Genomic DNA, 20,245 nt, shown 5'->3' with positions numbered 1-20,245 from the left:
CGACTTATTACCAGCTCGAGGAAACAGCGACGTGAGCGGAGTGAGCGGAATCATAAATAGGCTGGCGTGGAGTCTTTGTTTTTGTTCTTGTACAGTTCCTTGGAGCGGGAGTCTGCTGTTTTCCGTATATTTCCCCTTGTCATAGCGGCTCTCCAAGTTTTATATAGGTTTATAGAGGCCTTCCTGAGCGGATGGAAGGTGGGCTTCTGTCACGGTGTACACGATGAACCTTTTTGAAAGTGACGAAGCAAGTATTTCCAGTTTAATACGGGCCCAAATAGTGTCTGGTCGTGTTCTACGCGGGCAGCGTCTGGAGAGACGTGCCTCGTCGGCACCATCGAACAGTTGGCGTCTCGTGAGGGTGAGCGTATTCAGAACGTAGTCGACATCACGAACTGATACGAGCTGTGGCATTATCTGTAAAAACACCCAGGTATATGAATATGAAGCTTTCCGAGACCCTCCTTACGTCCTTGTGCTGTTGTCATCCATGTGGTTTCGAGTTTCCGGCTTTCCCAATCTCTGCCGAGTCAGCATATGCTAGTAATCATGACAGCAGGAATGGCAAGGTGCGTCGGCTACACTGCTGCACCTCCTCAAACCAAGGGCGAGGGAAAATTGAGTGATAGAAGAAGTCAGGGTTGACAGAACACAAACATAAAAGCAAAAGTCAGGTCTTTTCCCGAAGGGCTGCAAACGCTCCAATCACGACCGCATATCACTGACGTCGGCCCGCCTCGCGTCCGCGTCGCGTCTTCCAACATTTTCAAGTTCGCCTCTTACATGTTGCTCCAACGATGAGCGAAGAGCTAGACCAGAGGCCAGCCAAAAGACAGCGCTTCTTTGCCGATGAACCACATCCTCCGGCTCTGACCGACGGAACTCTGCCCAGCCGCGACGCGTCGCCCGAATATCCCCAATTAGGCCAGAATGGCAACGAGAATGGTAGCCACGCCAAGCATCAGCCAACTCAGGACCAAGTGACAGCGACAACAGAAAGCCTGCCAACAGCCGAAGGATTTGATGCAGACCTGTTCACCAGTATTATCGGAGAACAGTTACCCCCCGACGCGATCCAGACGATCTCCGCCGCCGCTTCCCAGAATGTCGAACGTGCAGTGAACATATACTTTGATGGCTCTTGGAAGAGGCCGGCGAAGACTACCATTCGAACAAAGTCTACTAGTCTACAAAAGAATGGAATCTCACACGGCAGAAGTGCGGATGGTCCCAGCTCCTCCCTTTCTCCAGACTCGGCCTTGCGTCGATTTCCCCTCGTCTCGCTTTCTAGGAACATTCGGGGTAGGCGGTTGGGCGACTCGGAGCGGGCCCGCATTGCTTCAGCATGGCGACCCAGTCAAGATCGACCGTGTCCGGTCTCAGCCGCCTTCCAGGCGAGGGAAAGGAGGGAGGGTGTTCGTCAATCATAAGAGCGATGTGTTGACCCGCTTCACCACCGTTGCTGGCCAAGAGGTAGGGAGATTGCCCAAGGAGGAGGCCGAATGGGTGTCAACCCTGATCGACCAGAAAGTGTGTCACTTCGAAGCCGTCTGTGTCTACAGCGACGAGCGCCTTCGTGTGAACGACACCATCTTCTTGCAGCTGCGGTGCTTTATGCGGAAAGAGGCATTTGAATACGGTCCATTCTCTGGGATGGGGAGTGACGATAACCGTTCCGTGGGTCTGTTTGAAGAGAAGGAAAGCACGGAGGAGAAGAACCTGCGGCTTCGTCAAGTTGCGCTCGTCAAGCTTTTTGCTGCCATCGATATGAAGCCAACGTCCATCAACCCAACAACCGAAAAACACAAGAGAGAAGGTCTGCTGCGCGCTGCCGAGATGGCAGAGCAGTACGATGGGGCTAAAAAGGAGAGGACGAAGAGTAATAAAGATACGGAGGAGTCCTCGGAAGAGGACGATACTCAGGAGCTGGAACAGGATCAGCTTGATGCTCTTTACCAGAAGGCCCAATCCTTCGATTTCAGCATGCCGGAGGCCGAGCCGGCTCCGACGTTTAGGCTTAGTCTCCGAAAGTACCAGAAGCAGGCTCTTCACTGGATGCTTTCGAAGGAAATGGACAAAAAGCAGGTTCGGGAGCGCTCGATGCATCCACTATGGGAGGAATATACCTGGCCGACGAAGGACAGTGATGACAAGGATCTCCCTGTCTACGATGGAATCGAGAACTTCTACGTGAACCCATACTCTGGCGATTTGAGTGTAGACTTCCCGACCCAAGAGCAACACTGCCTTGGTGGCATTTTGGCCGATGAGATGGGACTTGGAAAGACCATCGAGATGCTAAGTCTGATCCATTCCCATAAGATTGAGCCGGAGTCCAACGGCCCTGCTTCAGTCAACGATCTTGCCCGTTTACCGGACACTCCAGGTGTGATCCCTGCCCCTTACACCACTCTTGTTGTAGCGCCTACATCTCTCCTTTCCCAATGGGAGAGCGAAGCGCTCAAGGCATCCCAAGAGGGGACTATGCGGGTCCGTATGTACTATGGAGCCGATAAGACGGTAAATCTTCGAGAGCTCTGTTGCGCATCACAACGCACAACCGCGCCGCATGTTATCGTTACGAGCTTTGGCGTCGTGTTATCCGAATTCCGTTCCCTTGCAGCTCAGCAGTCCGGTGCTTCTGGCGGCTTGTTCTCCGTGGAGTTCTTCCGGGTCATCCTGGATGAAGCTCATACGATCAAGAACCGTCGTTCCAAGTCGGCTCGTGCCTGTTACGAGCTCAAGGCGGTCCACCGTTGGGTTCTCACAGGCACGCCCATTATCAACCGACTGGAGGATCTGTTCAGCTTGGTACGGTTCTTGAAGGTTGAGCCTTGGAGTAATTTCTCGTTCTGGAAGACGTTCATCACCGTGCCGTTCGAATCCAAGGAGTATGCGCGCGCATTGAATGTAGTCCAGAGTGTGCTGGAGCCTCTAGTTCTTCGAAGGACTAAGAACATGAAGACCCCCGAGGGTGACCCCCTTGTTCCCCTGCCACCTCGCACAATTAATATCGAAGAAATTGAGCTCTCCGAAAAGGAACGAGAGATCTACGACTGCATTTACACCCGCGCCAAGAGGACTTATAATGACAACATGGAAAGAGGAACTCTGCTCCAATCGTACTCGACTATCTTCGCTCAAATCCTTCGCCTTCGTCAAACCTGCTGCCACCCGATTCTCACTCGGAATAAAGACATTGTTGCGGACGAGGAAGTTGCCGCCGCCGTGGCGGATGCCACGAATGAGTTCAAAGATGACATGGATCTCCAAGAGTTGATCAACCAGTTCACAGCTTCAACGCAAAACCCAGAGGCGGAAGACCGCACTGTCAAATTCACTGCCCATGCTCTCCGCCAAATTCAAACCGAGTCCACGGGCGAGTGTCCTATCTGCTGCGAGGAGCCCATGATCAACCCAGCGGTAACCGCATGCTGGCACAGCGCTTGTAAGAAGTGTCTCGAAGATTTCGTCAAGCACCACATGGACAAAGGCACCCAGCCACGCTGCTTCAACTGCCGTGCCGATATAGACGCCAAGAACTTGTTTGAAGTCGTCCGGCATCCCGCTTCGCAAGCTCTGCCGGTAGAGGAGGCCAGCATGAGTGACGCCCCAGGCCGCTCGCAGCCTGCTCCACGTATCTCTCTTCGACGGATCAACCCTCTTTCCCCCTCAGCCCAGACATCCGCCAAGATCTATGCCCTCATCAACCACCTCTCGCGTGTCCCGCCGAACACCAAGTCTGTCGTCTTCTCCCAATTCACCTCGTTCCTCGATCTGATCGGTCAGCAACTTGACAAGTCGGGCGTTTCATTCGTCCGACTGGACGGCTCGATGCCTCAAAAAGCTCGCAAGGCGGTCCTCGAAGAATTCCAGCAAACAGAAACCTTCGAAGAGGATATCGAGGACAGCGCAGATGAAATGCCCGGTGTGAACGGCACCTCCAAAAAAAATACGGTCAAAAAAGCCCTCGCCTACAGTCATGCTCATCTCGCTGAAAGCAGGAGGTGTCGGCCTCAACCTCACAACCGCAAGCAACGTCTTCATGATGGATCCCTGGTGGAGCTTCGCAACCGAGGCCCAGGCCATCGACCGTGTCCACCGAATGGGCCAGACGCGCGATGTCTCCGTGACTCGCTTCATTGTCAAGGACTCTATTGAAGGGAGGATGCTCCGGGTCCAAGAGCGGAAGATGAATATCGCTGGCTCGCTTGGGCTGCGTGTTGGCGGTGACGATCCGGAGGAAGATAAGAAGAAGGAGAGGATTACGGAGCTCAGGATGCTGTTTGAATAGAAAGGATATATCATTCATAGAGAGGTTATATCATGCCTGGTCAGGATGCTCGGGAGTTCCTAAAGCTTATTCTGGTATTACAGTTTGGCTTTATTGATATTAAAAGTTGTAGGCACTTAGCTGGCTCAAGAGCTTGAAAAGCAAGATCTCAAATTATGCCGATTCACAGCCAAACAAGAAAAAAGAAAAAGAAGGAAAGAAATAGATATCAATAATCCGTAGATAATACATTAAAAAGAAGTCCGAAAGAATCAGTAACTACCCAAAGCTCCAGCCAGATATAGCCACATTCTCATTCAAAAGAGAACAGCAGAGATAGGGTCCGCCCGAACAGCGCGACCTCCACACTTGAGCTCAACATCTACTCGCTCGAAGTGGACTTCTGGCTGTTCCCTCTGCGGTGCGTAACCTTATTCAGAGTCTGCTTCACCTTCGCCATCGGGCTCGTCTTTCCGTTCCCATCACTGCTCTTCGACGAGTTCTTGGATGAGTTGCCCCCCGAATCACCTACGCATGGCCATTAGCAGACTCGTCCCTGCCATTCCGCAGTTCAAGCCACGAACTTACTCCGCTCGCTCCGAGCCGGTGCCGAACCCTCTTCCTCCTTCTTTAGCTTCGACCGCTTCTGTTGCTGGGCTAGTTTCTCGTCTCGCTCGAACTGCTCTGCGGAGTACTTTGCCGGGCCTTGCGGGCCCCTCAGCGCCTCTTGGCTTACTTGCGAGTTAGGGTTGGCGGGCCTGGCGTTCGAGGAGCTGGCGGCGGCTGTTGGGGTAGGGGCAGCGCTGGATGAAGTCGCTGTTGGGGCGGGATTGCTGGTCTGGCTTTGTGAGCCGGTGGAGGAGCCCTCTTGGTTGCGCTGTTCGGAGGGTGAGGGGACGGCGATGACATTGTCGGTTTTGAGGCCGTTGGTGGCGCGTTCGCGGGTGCCATTGGCTTTGTTGAGAGAGTCGCCGGAGAGATTGGGTTCTTGAGGGGCTGTGTTTGCGTCGGTGGAAGGGGCCTCGGGTTGTTCTGGATTGACAAGGTGTAAGCTTCCAGTTTTGCGATGGTGAAAGAGGGTTATATCATGTATGAGAGCATCATTGATTGAAGGGTTATGATGTGTAGTGGGGGGGGAGCTTTGATATGCCTCGTCATCAGGCAGAGAGGGTGGTCGCCACGAGGTATCAAGACCGAGGATTACTAGGATTACTATGATTCACATACCATCGCGATTTCCAGCGTCATAAGGATCATTCACGAGGCCCTTTCCTTGCACGCCAGAAATAGGTTCTTCGCCGTGGGATACATTGTTATCATTTTTCTGGGCAGTATCGCCCCCCCAGATCGCCTGGGAGGCGACGTTCATCACTTGATGGACGGTTTGGTTGACAGTCTCCATGGTTGAATGCAGGGACGGGTTGATGGTTCAACAATAAGAATCTCGTGAACGGGAAGTAGAGTTTAAGTAAGAATGGAAGTTGGAGAGCAATTGCGGGGAAATGACGATTCTTTGGGTCTCTTTTCAATGAATCAAATACGTCAGTCTGGGGGAGCTTCCGTTGGAATCAGAACCCCTTCTTGTTCCAGCTGTCGCACACCGATTGGAGCTGATTTTGGGTTACGTTGGGCAGAGCTCGAGATTGCGTTTACCCTTTATAGACCCCTACTACGTCAGCGGAGTCTTGCACCTGGCGATATCCATAGCCTGTTACTGCCATTGGATCATCGTGGCTGATGTAAAAGCGACAGTGATCGCCATTGTATGATGTCACGTCACGTGGCCATACGAAGTCCAAAGGATACAGGAGACACCAGGAAAACCCGTAAAATGGTCTTATCATAAGAGACTAATGCTAACTGTTTAAGTCGTAGTGCGCCCTTAGCTTATGCTTTGGTGGCTGGGGGATCGGGGATGGAGCCTCCTCAGGCTTAGGGCCGCCTAATGGCTGGTTGGGGTCGTAACCGATACTCTTGACGATGCCAAGACCCTTCGTTTTGCCTTCACGGAAAAGCACCCGGTCCCCGACAGCCAAGAACTCAGGCCTTTGGATGAATCGGAAAGCAACAAGCGCTCGATCGCCGGTGCGGATGAATGGGCGGTCAATGTCAATGACGGAGCAGGTCTGACTGACCGCTCCTACGTGGAGCATCGCCTGGTACTTGGGCTTGATAGTGGTGGCGTGCGACAAAATTAGAACTACATGCAGGGGTCAGTATATAGGATGGAGAATGAAAAGAAAAAAAAAAAGAGTCCGCCAATATATACCTTCTGCCACGAATTCGCGATGTACTTCGGGTGGGTTGTCCATCTTCTTCAGGACGACCATTCCCTTGCGTACTTCCTTGCGGCGAACGCGCTTCAGTGCAAAAGACGCGGACTGGCCTGCAGCGGTCATGTTCACAGAAATTCGCTTCCGCTCGATTGATTTGATGACGGTGTTGGTGAATTGGCCGAGCGAGTCAGGCCCCACCACAACTGAGTCGCCTGCATGGATCATTCCAGACTTGACCACCCCGGACACCACGGTACCAACATGAGGAACAGAGAAGGTGTCGTTGATCAAAAGTTCGAAGGGTGCACTCTGGTCGTAATGGCCCCGGTAAGGCAGAATATTCAGGAAGGTTCGAACTAATTCAATGTTCTGGCCGGTGACGTTGGAGACCTGGAAAATCGGACATATCCGTTGGCTGACGAACTGTGCTGCTGTACCGATGGTCTCCTCCATATCCTTGACGAAGATAGGGATTTTGCGCGCACCAGGGGACTTGAGGATTTTAGACAGTTGGGTCAACGTTTCTTGTAGAATCTGAGGCGGGCAGATGTCGATCTTGGTGACAATCACCATGACAGGCACGTTGAGCGCCAGAGCAATCCCCAGGTGCTCCCTGCTCATCCCGATCAGGCCGTTATTCGCCGCCACCATCAGTAGACAGTAGTTCGGGCTGCTGCTCAGCATCCCAAAGACAGTAGTGCGCAAGTAGCGCTCGTGGCCTGCAAGGTCAGAGAAGGAGATCACCTTTGCAGACCGTTTCCCGATCTCCTCCCAAGTAAGCTTGCGGCCCGAGGTATTGCTGACGATATCACCGTGGCTGTCGAATCCCATAATCTCCATACCGACCGAGCTAGTTCGTCCGCTCTCGATCTCGTGTTTGTGCCGGAAAAGATTGACTCGAGCTTTCCCACGGCCGTCGTCAAGGCCCCCTTTCACGAGGACACCAAGCATGGTGCTCTTGCCTGCGTCCACATTGCCCACGACTGCCATTCGAATCTCGGCCATATCCTCCATGTTGTTGGCACTTTGCCGAATGAGCACCTTCCCCCAACAGTCCTTCATCCGCTCGTTCTTAGATGACGCCTCTTCAGGCCCTCCGACATTGTAAGTGAGAAGGACCCGGCAATGCGCTGGTATTGTCTCGGTGGCTTCACGTAGACGCTGAAGCGCAGTTTCCCACTGCGACAAGTCGAACCCCATTGAATCACCGCCGTCCTCGAGACCCAGGTCGAATATGGTTTCGCCCAACCCCTCGTCAACGCGGGTTTGTATTACGCTCGCGAGATCCTGTAGCTGATCGTCCGTGTCATCGCCCGTGCCAAGGAGCAGGTCCTTCAATTTGGCCGTACGGGGTGCATCCGACAGGCCGAGCTGGTCGAGAATCTCGAGTTCAGCATGGTCATCCAAGTCCCGCGACATGCCACCCGTTGAGTACCCGCTGTCACTAGGCGCGACCACCGCAGATCGGTGGGATTGCTGTTTCTCGGCATACTCGGCGAATTCGCTAAGAGCCTGGAGGGTCAGCGGAGAACGAAGCCGCGAAGGGCAATCGCGTGTTCACATACTATTTCGCCCCGTTTGCGCTCTTCGGCGCTCGATTTTACCCCGTGCGTGGGCATGGTGGAATGCGGGGCTGTTGCGGTGGACTCCTCGAGGTGGTGACGTATCCGAAACTCGCGTCTGGTGAAGGCACGCGTTCAATTCTGTATTCGAGTGATCATTGCTTGGCTGTTCTGGTTATAAGAACAGCAGTGGAATTGTGGTATGGTTGAAACGTAATGGGAGAGCTTGGAGGATGGGGGCGATCGGGGCTACTTTATCGATAACCTGTAGTCGCAGGTGGGCGAGTCATTTGCTTGAGTCATCCTGGAGCTTCCCTCGTCGGCCTCCCGTTTTGTAGGCGTCAGCCCACGCCTCACTACGCCATAGGCTCAGTGAAGCCTTTAGAATACACTGGGACTTGTGCTGTGACTAACAGCGGGACAGGGATCCATGGCAGTGTCAGCCTTGGGAGTTTGTCTACGGGGAGGCGGTTATGAGTCGGTGGAGTCGTGAAAGTGCTTTCATGGAATCTCAGATCTAATTTCGACTGGATTGTGGTATCTCATATTTTCCATTTCATCCACAGGACTATCCTCGCCAGACGCCGGTTCCTTCTATCAAATTCGGAAGGCTGTTTAGGCCTGGGGGAGATCAAAACGACGGAGTCACCTATACATCCCGCATGAGTCAATATGGACTGTGCCAACGCCAGGGGGGCAGTGCTCAGAAGCGATATTCACTAACCTCGAACGAAGAGCATCTCCTCCTGCTTCTTGATTGTCTATCACGGGGCCCATTTGTCAGTTTTTTGCCAATGTGTCAATAATCGGTCCAGGTGTCCTACCCGCAGGTTCTCCTCGGTCTCATCGTCTTCATCCACGACGTATATAGTCTCCTCGACATCGCCTAGGACAAGGTTGCAATGACTGTCATATGCCTGTGTCGTAGTCGTTCTGTCAGGAGGGGGAATCGCATGACGAGGCTCACGGGCAGAGGTGATACTCACGTGGAGTCGGCCCTTCAGTTCGCGGTCGCCGCGCAGTTTCACGAAAACAATCTCATCGAGAGAGACGCACAAGGTCCAGAGGCTCCGCTACAGGGGCGCCTGTATCCTCGTTGTCGGCCATTGTGGATAGAAACGAGCGTGAGGATCGATAACGAACTCCCGGTGGTGGGACAGAATCAGAGCTTCGGCAGATGCCTAATTCGGACTAGCGCCAATAGGACAAAATTGCTGAGTCAGCGTTCAATACCCCGGGTTTGGTCACGTGTGACGGGACTGGGGAAACTGGGGACACGAGGAAGTACCCGCGCTGGGGCTCTCCACTTCTGGGCCCATTACTCCCTCTGACAGTTTCTGATGATGGGACGCGTGTCTATAGCTACTTAGAGAGCACTTCTATAGAATATGGCGAGTCGATCGCGTTTGGGTCTGGCAAAGGATCTAACTCTTGCTACTTGTGAAACCATCTGGTTATCCTCCATGGGTGCAACTATGCAGCGGCAGAAGTACCAGGTACCCCCTCATCTTAGGGGTCGAAGCGCAGGATCCCCTGTCAGTCGTGGCCGGGCGCGTCTCTAAGCGTAATGTAACACAAGTAGTCCCCTCGATGTGCTTTCCTTTCCCCTGTTCCTGTCCTCCCATACATCCTGAATGATCCAAGTTTCTGTTTTGATTCTTCGTTGTCGACCATGAGGAGGTCTAGCTTCTGTCTGGACAGAAGAGGGCTCCCCCTGGATCCACTCCCCACAGTCCAGACCCGCTGAAGTTGATTTCCCCAGATTCTGTTCTTCACGGCCCAGTCGTCCCGGCCCCAAAGACGCAAGACCGGCTTCCACCTTTACCTCATCTACTACAAGGAATGGCCCGTTTCTCCGATCAATTCCACAACATGCCTCGAATCCTCCAGTACACAGATATTCGACAGCTGCCGATGAGCTCCATGTGGCCCTCGTCAACGCCGAAGTAACAGGCGTCACCCCAGAAGAAGAAGCAGAGTGGACCGAGAAATTCTACCGTACCCTCGAAAACGCCCAACCAGACCAAGTAATGGCCGCCATGATCCACCCCCGGTCAGCAAAGCTCGTTTCTACGCTCCCAGAAACCGTCTTCGTCGAAGCCCTCTGTCTACTCTCTCCGGCCCATTTCATCGAGCCCTACCGCGACCTGCATCACGCCCTTCACCCCTGGTCCACTCTCTTAGCAGGCATCAAGCGCCTTGAGAACCGCTTCGACGAGTTCACTCACAACCTCCTCACCATCCGCGAGTATCGCATTGATGGCCCCTATGCCATGGGCCTAGCTGAGTACACACATCTCCTCGCATGCGCCGCATCAATGGGCAACGAGGCCCTCACCCATAAGATCTGGCACTGCATCTTCCACGAAGGCCTCGTGCCCAACGCTGCATGCGCCGAGTATTTCACCGAAGGCCTTGTCTGGTCGCACTGCTACGACGGCGCCCCGGCCTACCGGCTCCGGCCGCTGGAGCGCCATCTGCGCAACCGCAGCTTCTCGCAGTGGTCTTCGTGGCACGCACGAGTGCGTGGACCCGAGTGGGCGGGGTTCGGCGCGGGCAGATATGACGTGCTGCGTTTTGTGGAAACGATGGTTAATGGCCGGCATAGGCTAGGCCAACCGCCTGACGAGCGGATGTATGTGTCGCTGATGATTGCGGCAGCGCGGATGGGGAAGACAGATGGTATTCACGGGGTGTTGAAGACGGCGTGGAATGTGGATGTGGAGGCGTTGAAGAGTGGGGAGCTAGAGAGGAGGCCCGTTGCGGTGCCGATGGAGCGCAGCTCGGCGTTGTACCCTGGGCAGCGGTTGCTTTTTGGGATTGCGCACGCGTTGGGGACGAACGGGGATATTTTTGGGCAGTGCATGCGCTGAAATTTGTTTCGGACTCTTATGCGGTTCCGATCGAGGCGAGAGTGTGGCTGGAGTTGCTTGAGCGGGCATTTGTGTTGTCCAGGCCGAGGACTAGAGGGCGGGATAAGGAGGCTGCGAGTGTTGGGCAGGTTTCGTCGGAGTTGGTGCGGATTATCTTCACCACTATGACAGAGGAGCCATATAATGTTGTCCCGAATATGTTGGCATGGCGGTTTATGATGAAGATCAGCATGACGGATGGCACCCTGGATGAATTCAAGGGCTATGCGCAAGAGGCGTATGACTTGCTGCGCAGAACAAGAGCACGGCAGGCGGAGGCATACGAGCTCATAATTCGATGTCTACAGCCATCACTGGGTGCGGCAGTAAGGCAGATAAAGCGAGAAGGCCATGACATCAGGACGGCGAGGAAGCATGGTGTTCTACACCACACTGACCACTTTGACTCCCCGCATCTCTCAGATGCAATCAGCGCTTATGAGATTATTCGGCTAGAGGTTTACCAACAAGAGTACCTCCTCAAGCGCACGATATTCAACGCCCTCCAGGTCCGGGAATGGGCGGGCACGCCAGACGAACAATGGTATTACCAAGAACGGCCAAAAATGATGCAGGAATGGAAGGATTTCCTTCCAGAAAAGATCGTACTGACCACTCCCGACGGCAATAAGGTCAATTTCCAGGGCAAGACAGCTTGGTCGCACCGTATTTGGCACCGGGCCAGAACGCACCAATCAAACGATATAGAAACGATAAAAACCTCTTTGCGCCGGCCGACACGCCTCAGTTACGAGAGGAAGTCAAATGGGATGAATTACTCGCTGCATACCCGTTCTTGGATGATAAGAAAACAGCGCCTTGCCTGCGCCGCGTGTTCCGATTCCGCAAAGAACCCTCCGAGAAACTGAAGAAGCATCTGCTCAGGCTTCGGACATCCAGCGTTGAATATCCGCCTGACAACCCATTGTCTTCCAAAAACAATCCTAGCGGAGAGCTATTCGGGCGTCTCGCTGCACTAGGGATGCTGAAGTCCCCAAAACATAGTGTGTACAGGCTGGATGATGATTCGTTGATTTAGGAAGGTCGGAACTCGAGTCACTTTTCCATGGTGTAAGTATAAGCGGGCACTTCTACTTCCTCATGACCGTGATCATTGATACCCCTGTTTATGACTGAAAGAGCGATGTGTGTACCACCACGCTGGACCAGCGGTTCTCATGAGCAACGTCAAAGAGGTCACGACATGAGCGTGCTAAGATATCGCGATATTTCCTATTGATTATTCTGCATAGTCAAATGTACAAAAGCATGTTTACTCTTCTTGAGAGATATACAGCTCTGTAGCCGGGATATCGTGAATGCACCATTCGGGCTCCTGGGACAGGCCACAGACGGGAAATCCGGAAACTCTAGACCCTCTCCTGCTTCAGATCGTTCATGAACATGTATCGACTAATAGTGATCCACCCCCATCGGAACCAGACCATCTGGCTCTTGTGCCCCTTCGTCATAGCAGACTGAGCAGTGAACCACTCCGCAATAGAATTAACGAAGAGCAAGCGCGCTGGACCCGCCCCATCCTTCTTCGCCCTTGACAGCCGCGCAAAGGTATTCGCAAGAGCACCCTGCACCATGGTCACTGGCACATCCAGCACGCCCACATACTTGCGGTACATCGGAGTCGAGGTCAGGGTATACAGGGTAATCGGACAGGCATAGCCAGCTTTATCCTGCATAAGGCTGCGTATAAAGTGGCGGGCCCCGTGGTACAGCGAGCGGTGGTTAGGGTGATTGCTAATGCCCTCTTTGTCAAAGGTCAAGAGGACGTCGATGGTGGCGGAGGGAGGTTTACTCGAGTTTTTCTTCGCAGTACCGTTTAGAGTTGCGGCGACCTCTGGGGCGAACGCGGTCGCCAACAGGCCGGAGATATCTTCTTCGGGCCACGACTTGCTCATACTATCTGGGAAGCGAGAGGGATCGTCAATGACAAGGACGTCTTCCTCGCTGCGCAGACCGAGGTGGAGAGCGCTTTTTGTGAGTTCCTTCCTGCGTGTCTCGCCTAGGCCGTCGGCGTCGCCGGTGCTGAGGCAGAGGATCTTCAGGTGGTTGCCGAGTTCGGGCTTGGTAAGAGCCAGCACTGTCGGGGCGAAGAACATGGCTTCGTCATCAGGGTGTGCGATTAAGAGGCAGATTCGCTTGCCATGGAGGCTTGGGAAATTGCGGGTGAAGGGGGATGACGAAGTCGCCGAAAAGCTCCAGAAGAGGAGAAGCGCACTGAGGGCTACTGCAATGGCAGTCAAATTGGATGTTGGCAACGACATTGTGGCGGTAGAAGGTAAACGGACGCAGAGAGTAGCTCCAGTAATCCTTAAGCTTTGCGACGGAGATCGACTCTGCGCTAGCTCCAGTCTTATGAGAGGATTGAATTTGAGAAACAGGACACTCGAGGCCTTCTTGCTATCTGAAGCAGTCGAGCGATTTGATAAGAAGGATCAATCGCACAAAAAATTGGTGTATGCGACGGCGGGGAAGCACAGGCACATCCCACTAGTTTTCGCGATACGCGTTGCAGGTGGAGAGATGACGGATTGAGGGCGACAGGGGGAAGCGTTCTGATTGTTGTATGAGATTCGTGGGCATTTCATTCCTGTGAGGTTATTCCCGGCCACACAGCCATTAGCGAAGTGCTCTGTTGACCCAGAGCTGAATCTGAAAAAAGGGGAAGTTCGAATTATGATTCTGTTGACGGCCGATCCCCCGGACTAGGTCACGTGGCGAGATTCCCCGACAAACTGGGAAAAGATCATGACACTGCATAGCTTAATTCTTCTAGATCAATTGCGTATATATGTATAACCAGCCTTGCTATTCGAATCGCAGCTCGAAATTCCGAACATATCAGGTTTGGCGGGCCTTGGATATTTCGATCTACTGGCTGTTCCACTTCGGCATCAGAGCTGAACTGTAAAGGTTTTGCATCCTCGGGCTGTTGATGTTAATGGGGTTTAGTCGGCAGAATGGCAATCAAGAACCTACCTCAGAGCGATTCGCACTGAAGGCCAAGATCGATCGAGTTTATTGGTCGGATGCTGGGCAATATACTAGACCGAACGCTGATTCCAACGACCCTCCATTTGAAGTCAAGTAGAGTCTATGGTCTTACTATATATTCTCTGCATGATCAGGAGCCGTATTTGAGTACCAAGATCATCTGCACTGACAGAGCTGACGCTGATAACAACTTGAACATGATTGCCAATAACTAGCTAGCAGCTACCGACTGTTTCACCCGAACGGCTACATCCTAAACTATCCCAGTATTTTCCTCGTATGACCATGTAGCATCTATTCTTCTGGCGGTGCTAACAAGACAACTAGAATTGGATTAAATGGCTTAGTGTTTGAAGTCTGAGAGAGCGGCCCCTTGGGGCTTTGGCAGCCCGCGCCGCCCCGTCATGCAGAGCTTGAATGTTGCCATTGTCCTGATTATCTCGACATAAGGCGTTTCTCCGGCCACCGCACACTCGTCAGGCGTGATGGATCATCATCTCCGTCCATGAAATCCCATCTATGGATAATTTACCTCGTACCAGCTGTCACTTTGATGATGCCATTCTACAGAAGGCCATGATGCCAATCTGATGCGATCTTACGATATTGTCTATTATGCTTGTACCAGACCTACACGATGTCACGTCGTCATCGACGGCCAAACATCAAAACACACCAGACACCAAACAATCCAATAACCCAAATTAGAAACCACTTCCGATGAGCACACCGATACTCGATCCGACCGGATTCGGCTCGGTGGCCCCATGATCAAAGTCACGCCAGCTTCTAGACGCCGGGCCGGGGCCCTTCGAAGCGGGTATCTGTCATAGATTCTGTGGCTGAGGGTCAGTGAGGACCCTTTTAGCAGGTACCAAGTTTTGAAGACGGGACGCCCGAAGGAGGACAAAGAATTAGTCAATACATAATCCGCTTGGGCCCATTGACGCTCATTCTAGACATCACGTTGCCCGGGCCCAGTCGAAAAAATTCGTGTCCTGGTGGGGTTGATGGAGCCGGAAAGCAGAAATTTTTCCCCTTCGTGCGCGCTTTATTGGCGGTGAACCGCGGGGGGGGGTTCCGCCAGGGCTCTTTTCATCCTACTCCAGGTCGAGAGTTGGAGTAGTTGAATTAACATCTAGGGGCGACTAAAATAAAAAAGCAAAAACTAGATACCCGCATGATGTACCCCGTGTCAGACGCAGAAGAGCTCGAATGACGCAATTGGTAGTCGCCTCAGATACATTGCGCCCTTCCACCGCCAAGGCAGTCAAGCTTAACAAAGGCCATTTAGAAGGGCTGTCAGAATTCGATCAGATAACTGACTCACACTGCGAAAGAGGCAAGTAGCCAGAGAACCTTGGTGGATTGGAAGAGCAATTGAGGCGCTAGACCGGAAGGGTCGTCCGAGATCGACCCGAAAGAGGAAGTCCAGCGGAGACCCGGCCTTACGGCATGCCATGTCGCACACCGTTGCCTCCCTACATTCCATTGGCGGAGACCTCCGTCAATAGGATCGACCTGCCGACGTTCAGCTTGTACGATCCTCTAAGGTTGTATTGAAGGCTCTAACTTGGCCCTCCAAAAGTCAGCCCCCGGGCTTTGGGCCGTACCCGTCATTCGTAGCTCGGTGTGTCGCAAAGGGGTGTGGTGATCCACGTGGGCAAATGCTCGGTGCAAATACCGGCTTACTTCCAAAACTCCATAACTAGGGGGTAACTGTAGATGATGTTAGCATAAGGCCACGGAAAGACATTCCCGATCCTGCTACAGCCTACGGGGGGATTTTGGATCATTTTCCGGATCACCATCATCTTCCCCCTCCTTCCCCGCTACGGTTCTTTTCATGGCGTGATCCGGGGAGTCGGTCGTAGAAGGCGAACCCTCCGCGGAGACGTGACTCACGGGGATTGCTAAGCTCCTGTAGCACGGAGTGGTTAGCCCCCTGATGCGCGAGCGCCAAAAACGAGCTCCTCCGGGAAGGGAGTGAGTGCATGATCGGAGTCACAGCTGCAGGTCATAGTACCCGATTCCTCTGTACAACGAAGGGCCGTTCCCTTGATGCGTCCTGAGCCAGGGGCTACTAGGCAATCTGTTAGGTAATTAGTGCGTGCGATGAGGATTGTGATTCGCTCCAAAGGATGCGACAAAAGCACAGAGCACAGCTTGACAGGTGGGCTAGAACCTTAGAACTAAAACTTCAGGACTAAGGGGAGATCAGGGACTTGCGCCCTCATCCAGGAGTATCGATCCTCTGCCATCTCTTCCTCGAAGCGAAGATGTGCCCCGCAAAATGTAGTTGCGGGGTTAAGCGATGCGACTCGGACTATTCCTAAACCGGCGCAGAGAACGCAGGCGGCATGGAAAGAGGGAAGCTGAAAAAAAAAAGACCGAGAAAAAATCCCTAAGTGGCCAAGTGGATCAGGGTCTCTATTGCACGCGTTTGTCTGCCTCGAAGCGGAAAAGCGGGAAAATCTCTAAAGCAGATCGTTTTGGAGGCCTTCATGTATTGTACGGTAACCTGGTGGTATGGGTCTGTTATTTTGGTATGGGCTGAGTTGGCCGCTCTCGCCCGCTTCGTCTACGCAGTAGAAGAACTCTTTTACACCACATGAACACTTTAGCACCTTAGCTTAGATCGCAAGCCTGCTTCTTGGAGAAGATATCCGGCTAGCTATCTCCATATAATTTATGCTACTATTTTAGATAGGTACCGCATGGCTTCAACCACGGTTGAGGTAGCCGACGTCCATGTCGAGGTCAGCCGACCGTCCGAGAGGAGCAAAGCCTGCTATAGCTGTGTAGAACGGGAAAGTCCACGACAGCTGGATACGCGGCATAGTTGCCGGGCGGAAGGCTAAGTTCCTCTCAGGTGACCGGGAACATCGCCGTGGCGCCCTAAGGATTATCCGGGGTACAGCGCCGCACGGTTCTGCGAGGCCGTCGAAGGAAAACAAGGGTAGTTTCGAGCACCTTCAGCACTTGCAGAAAGGCCTTTGCTTCAATCGCTCAGGGGGGCCGAGTTCGTGATTCGTACCCCGCCTCGAACACATGCTTTGAGTAGAAACAGCAGCAAACCGAGAACCTAATTTCTCAATCGGCCATCTAGCCGACCGTGACTCACTTCAAGTTCGTGCACGGTCTCCTCCTATTGTCCTGATTGGGGATTGAGAAGATTCGCGCGCTCATCAGCCAACGTTCCATGTGTTCCAGCAGTGGGGATTAGACTTTGCATCAGGAAGCGGTCCCCGATCCCTACCCGGTTCGAGATCACATCGTGTTGGCCCCCGGCACCATACCCGGGCCCATGAGGTGCTTGATGGCGTGCGACAACTTCGAATCATACACACGGTACACGCCAGCCGAGCCTAGTGGGCAGTCAAGAAACCCCGACAAAGACATGGGCTGAGAATGGTCCAGACTCCTCGTAAGCGATGATCTACTTATAGATCTGGGTAACTAAGACACCGCCACTGAGGGAGGTTTCAATGGGTAAAGGGGAGAGAAGTGAGGACCTTGTTTCGAGCCATAAATAGGGTCGGTAATTTATCGATGAAAGATTCCGAGGACAGAGGGCGGTCTTACCGCAAAATTACATCACCCTGATAGAATTTGTATGGGAGAGGACCCGCGGGTCCAGTGGGACTCGTCACACCGCGAAATACTTGGGTACCGGGAGGGTCACTGTATTGAAAGCCCTCTCAATGACGCTATGCAACAGCCCCACATCGATGTGACTTTTTTTTTGCTTTTTTTTTTTTGCTTTTTTTTTTTTCTTTCTTGATTTTGGATTTTTATAGTGGCCAGGCCTTTGTAGCGAATGGCAACACGGTACCTTGCCGGCCGCATGGCTTGTAAAAGTGGGAACCTACTAGAAATGGATTTTTTCCAATGGTACCATGGACTTTTCCACGGATTCGGTCGTTATTAGGCTCAAGCACATGATCCTGTAAAAAGAGGTTCAAAAGCAGCGGTTCCGCCGCTGACAGGCTTTGGGCTCTCTCTTCTACTTTACCAAGTTTGACATACATCACTGCGCATCATCCACTGTTGATCAAACATCTACAACCCCGCGCCGCGCATTGCGCTTTCCCCTCCAACATTCACGAACACACCTCCAAAATGCCGGGCCGATTGATCCCCAACTTCGTTCGGGGCTCTGGCTCCAGCTCCATGCAGTCATCTGTTGCCTCAACTCCAATGCACTCTAACAACAACTCTTCGACATCCGTCAATGAGATTCACCACTTCATTCCAAACGCGCTGAAGAAAGCCAGTCACATGGCTCCACGTTCAGGCCATGCCACCCCCAAATCTGGCCATAATTCCCCGGATCGAGATCGCGCTCGCTCACCAGAGCGCCGTCTTTCATTTTCCATGGATCATTTGATTCACCCTCACCGTGACAACAGTAAGGAAAAGCGCCGGAGCCTAGGACGCACTGGCCGCTCCAAAGACCATATTGGCAAGGATGAGATGAGCAGCCCTGGAGCAACTCTGGATGTCCTGATCGAGTCCCCTCCATTGGTCTGTTATGGCCCCCCTGCTACCTCCACCGGGGCCTTATTCTCAGGTCGCCTGCGCATTGCCGTCAGCGAGTTGGTTGGAGAGGTCACCTTGAAACAATTTGACGCTCGCCTCATTTCCAAGATTTCGACCAAGAAGCCCGTTTCCAACCACTGCCCCGGCTGCACTACTAAGACAGAGGAACTGAACAAATGGAGCTTCCTCACCGACGACCTTCCCCTCAAGGCCGGAGATCATGATTTCCCTTTCAGCTATCTCTTCCCCGGTCACCTCCCCGCGTCTTGCAATGGATCACTGGGTCACGTTGAGTATTTCCTGCTCGCTCGTGCCCAGAGCACTACCGGTGAGGTGTTCGAAACCAAGGTCCCATTGAATGTCCGCCGCGCCATCCTTCCCGGCAACGACAAGTCTTCTATTCGCATTTTCCCTCCAACAAACCTTACCGGTCGTATCGTGCTTCCATCCGTGGTTCATCCCATTGGCAGTTTCCCAGTCGAGATGACCTTGAGCGGGGTAGTGGACAAGGGCGAGGAAACCCAGACCCGCTGGCGTCTGCGCAAGATGATGTGGCGCATCGAAGAGCATCAGAAGATCGTCTCCACTGCCTGCCCGAAGCACTCCAACAAGATTGGCGGCGAAGGCAAGGGCGTCCTCCACCAAGAAACTCGCATCATCGGGCACAACGAAGAAAAGAGCGGCTGGAAAACCGACTTTGATACCGCTGGCGGTGAAATCGGCATGCAGTTCGACGCTAGCATCAACCCTACTACCAACCCTGTTTGCGATATGGAGGCTCCAGGTGGCCTGGAAGTCAAGCACAACCTAGTCATCGAGTTGATTGTCGCCGAGGAGTTCTGCCCCAACCGCAACACCCGTCTTATCACTCCCACTGGCGCTGCTCGCGTTCTCCGCATGCAATTCAACCTCAACGTCACCGAGCGCAGTGGCCTGGGGATCAGCTGGGACGAGGAAATGCCTCCTGTCTACGAGAATGTTCCCGCCAGCCCGCCCGGCTACCAGAAGCTCGATGGCACCAACAGCATGATGGAGGATTACGTTGGCTCCCCCCTGCCCCTTCCTGACTATGAAGAGCTGGAGCGGATGGAGTCTCTACGCCTGGATAGTGACTCGACCCACTCTTCCAACCAGTCTACCCGCGGCCGTGTGCGCTTCACAGTGGATGATCTTGTCACCGAGCAGACTCCACCTCCCTCCGCGCCCGCCTCACGGGCCCCGTCTCGCAGCCCTTCGGTTGATTCCTCCCGCCAGTAATCATGGCTTCCTTCTTTCCTGCGATCTTGATTCCTCATTCTGCGGCATGATACCACGACTCTCAACGATTCAAAAATCATTTTCCGGCTTCATATCTTCTTATTTTTTTTCTCTCTGCCTTACGATTGTTCCGTCACGATCCCACTAGAGAACATGACAACGATTGATGGAATTCACCTACTCAGCCTTTTAATGACCAAGGGCATTAATAAAATTATCAACAAAAGTCAACGATTCGCCCAGAGGGCGAGAGGTGGGTGGGAACTTAATACCTGGCTCTCGGTTGCGTTTGTTAGCTAGGACGGACAGGCTTCGTTCCACCTTGCATGATACCCATTACTTTGGCTCCTGTGGAAGATTTCCTTTTTTTCTTTTCCTCTGCTATGATATCCACAGACCGATTTTTGCTCC

At 53.1% G+C, this 20,245-nt stretch overlaps 7 protein-coding genes across 7 annotated transcripts; 3 read left to right on the top strand and 4 right to left on the bottom strand.

The window, feature by feature from the left end:
- Positions 1-797: 797 nt before the first annotated feature.
- On the top strand, positions 798-4,294 carry N7468_001556 (DNA repair protein rad5; the record flags this gene model as incomplete). The annotated part of the gene is made up of 3 exons (XM_058470853.1): positions 798-1,218; positions 1,292-3,928; positions 3,981-4,294. 3 exons carry the CDS (start codon positions 798-800, stop codon positions 4,292-4,294), a joined length of 3,372 nt encoding a protein of 1,123 aa, XP_058333994.1.
- Positions 4,295-4,655: 361 nt separating this feature from the next.
- N7468_001555 (uncharacterized protein) lies at positions 4,656-5,675 on the bottom strand (the record flags this gene model as incomplete). The annotated part of the gene is made up of 3 exons (XM_058470852.1): positions 4,656-4,801; positions 4,862-5,305; positions 5,501-5,675. The coding sequence occupies 3 exons, from the start codon at positions 5,673-5,675 to the stop codon at positions 4,656-4,658; spliced, it is 765 nt and encodes a 254-aa protein (XP_058333993.1).
- Positions 5,676-6,129: 454 nt separating this feature from the next.
- On the bottom strand, positions 6,130-8,168 carry N7468_001554 (putative GTP binding protein (GTPBP1); the record flags this gene model as incomplete). The annotated part of the gene is made up of 3 exons (XM_058470851.1): positions 6,130-6,473; positions 6,543-8,061; positions 8,115-8,168. The coding sequence occupies 3 exons, from the start codon at positions 8,166-8,168 to the stop codon at positions 6,130-6,132; spliced, it is 1,917 nt and encodes a 638-aa protein (XP_058333992.1).
- A 662-nt stretch (positions 8,169-8,830) lies between these two features.
- On the bottom strand, positions 8,831-9,218 carry N7468_001553 (U4/U6-U5 snRNP complex subunit LSM3; the record flags this gene model as incomplete). The annotated part of the gene is made up of 3 exons (XM_058470850.1): positions 8,831-8,872; positions 8,936-9,109; positions 9,168-9,218. The coding sequence occupies 3 exons, from the start codon at positions 9,216-9,218 to the stop codon at positions 8,831-8,833; spliced, it is 267 nt and encodes an 88-aa protein (XP_058333991.1).
- Positions 9,219-9,953: 735 nt separating this feature from the next.
- N7468_001552 (uncharacterized protein) lies at positions 9,954-12,062 on the top strand (the record flags this gene model as incomplete). Its single annotated transcript, XM_058470849.1, has 4 exons — positions 9,954-9,960; positions 10,020-10,971; positions 11,067-11,655; positions 11,709-12,062. 4 exons carry the CDS (start codon positions 9,954-9,956, stop codon positions 12,060-12,062), a joined length of 1,902 nt encoding a protein of 633 aa, XP_058333990.1.
- A 331-nt stretch (positions 12,063-12,393) lies between these two features.
- Positions 12,394-13,305, bottom strand: N7468_001551 (PIG-L family deacetylase; the record flags this gene model as incomplete). Its single annotated transcript, XM_058470848.1, has 1 exon — positions 12,394-13,305. The coding sequence occupies one exon, from the start codon at positions 13,303-13,305 to the stop codon at positions 12,394-12,396; it is 912 nt and encodes a 303-aa protein (XP_058333989.1).
- A 4,852-nt stretch (positions 13,306-18,157) lies between these two features.
- N7468_001550 (alpha-arrestin) lies at positions 18,158-19,834 on the top strand (the record flags this gene model as incomplete). The annotated part of the gene is made up of 1 exon (XM_058470847.1): positions 18,158-19,834. The coding sequence occupies one exon, from the start codon at positions 18,158-18,160 to the stop codon at positions 19,832-19,834; it is 1,677 nt and encodes a 558-aa protein (XP_058333988.1).
- Between the last annotated feature and the right edge of the window lie 411 nt (positions 19,835-20,245).

This window comes from Penicillium chermesinum (genome assembly GCF_028974085.1).
Source record: "Penicillium chermesinum strain IBT 19713 chromosome Unknown utg000002l:1.0-5270490.0:1.0-5274688.0, whole genome shotgun sequence".
Taxonomy (NCBI): domain Eukaryota; kingdom Fungi; phylum Ascomycota; class Eurotiomycetes; order Eurotiales; family Aspergillaceae; genus Penicillium; species Penicillium chermesinum.
This window is presented reverse-complemented; position numbering and strand designations above follow the sequence as displayed.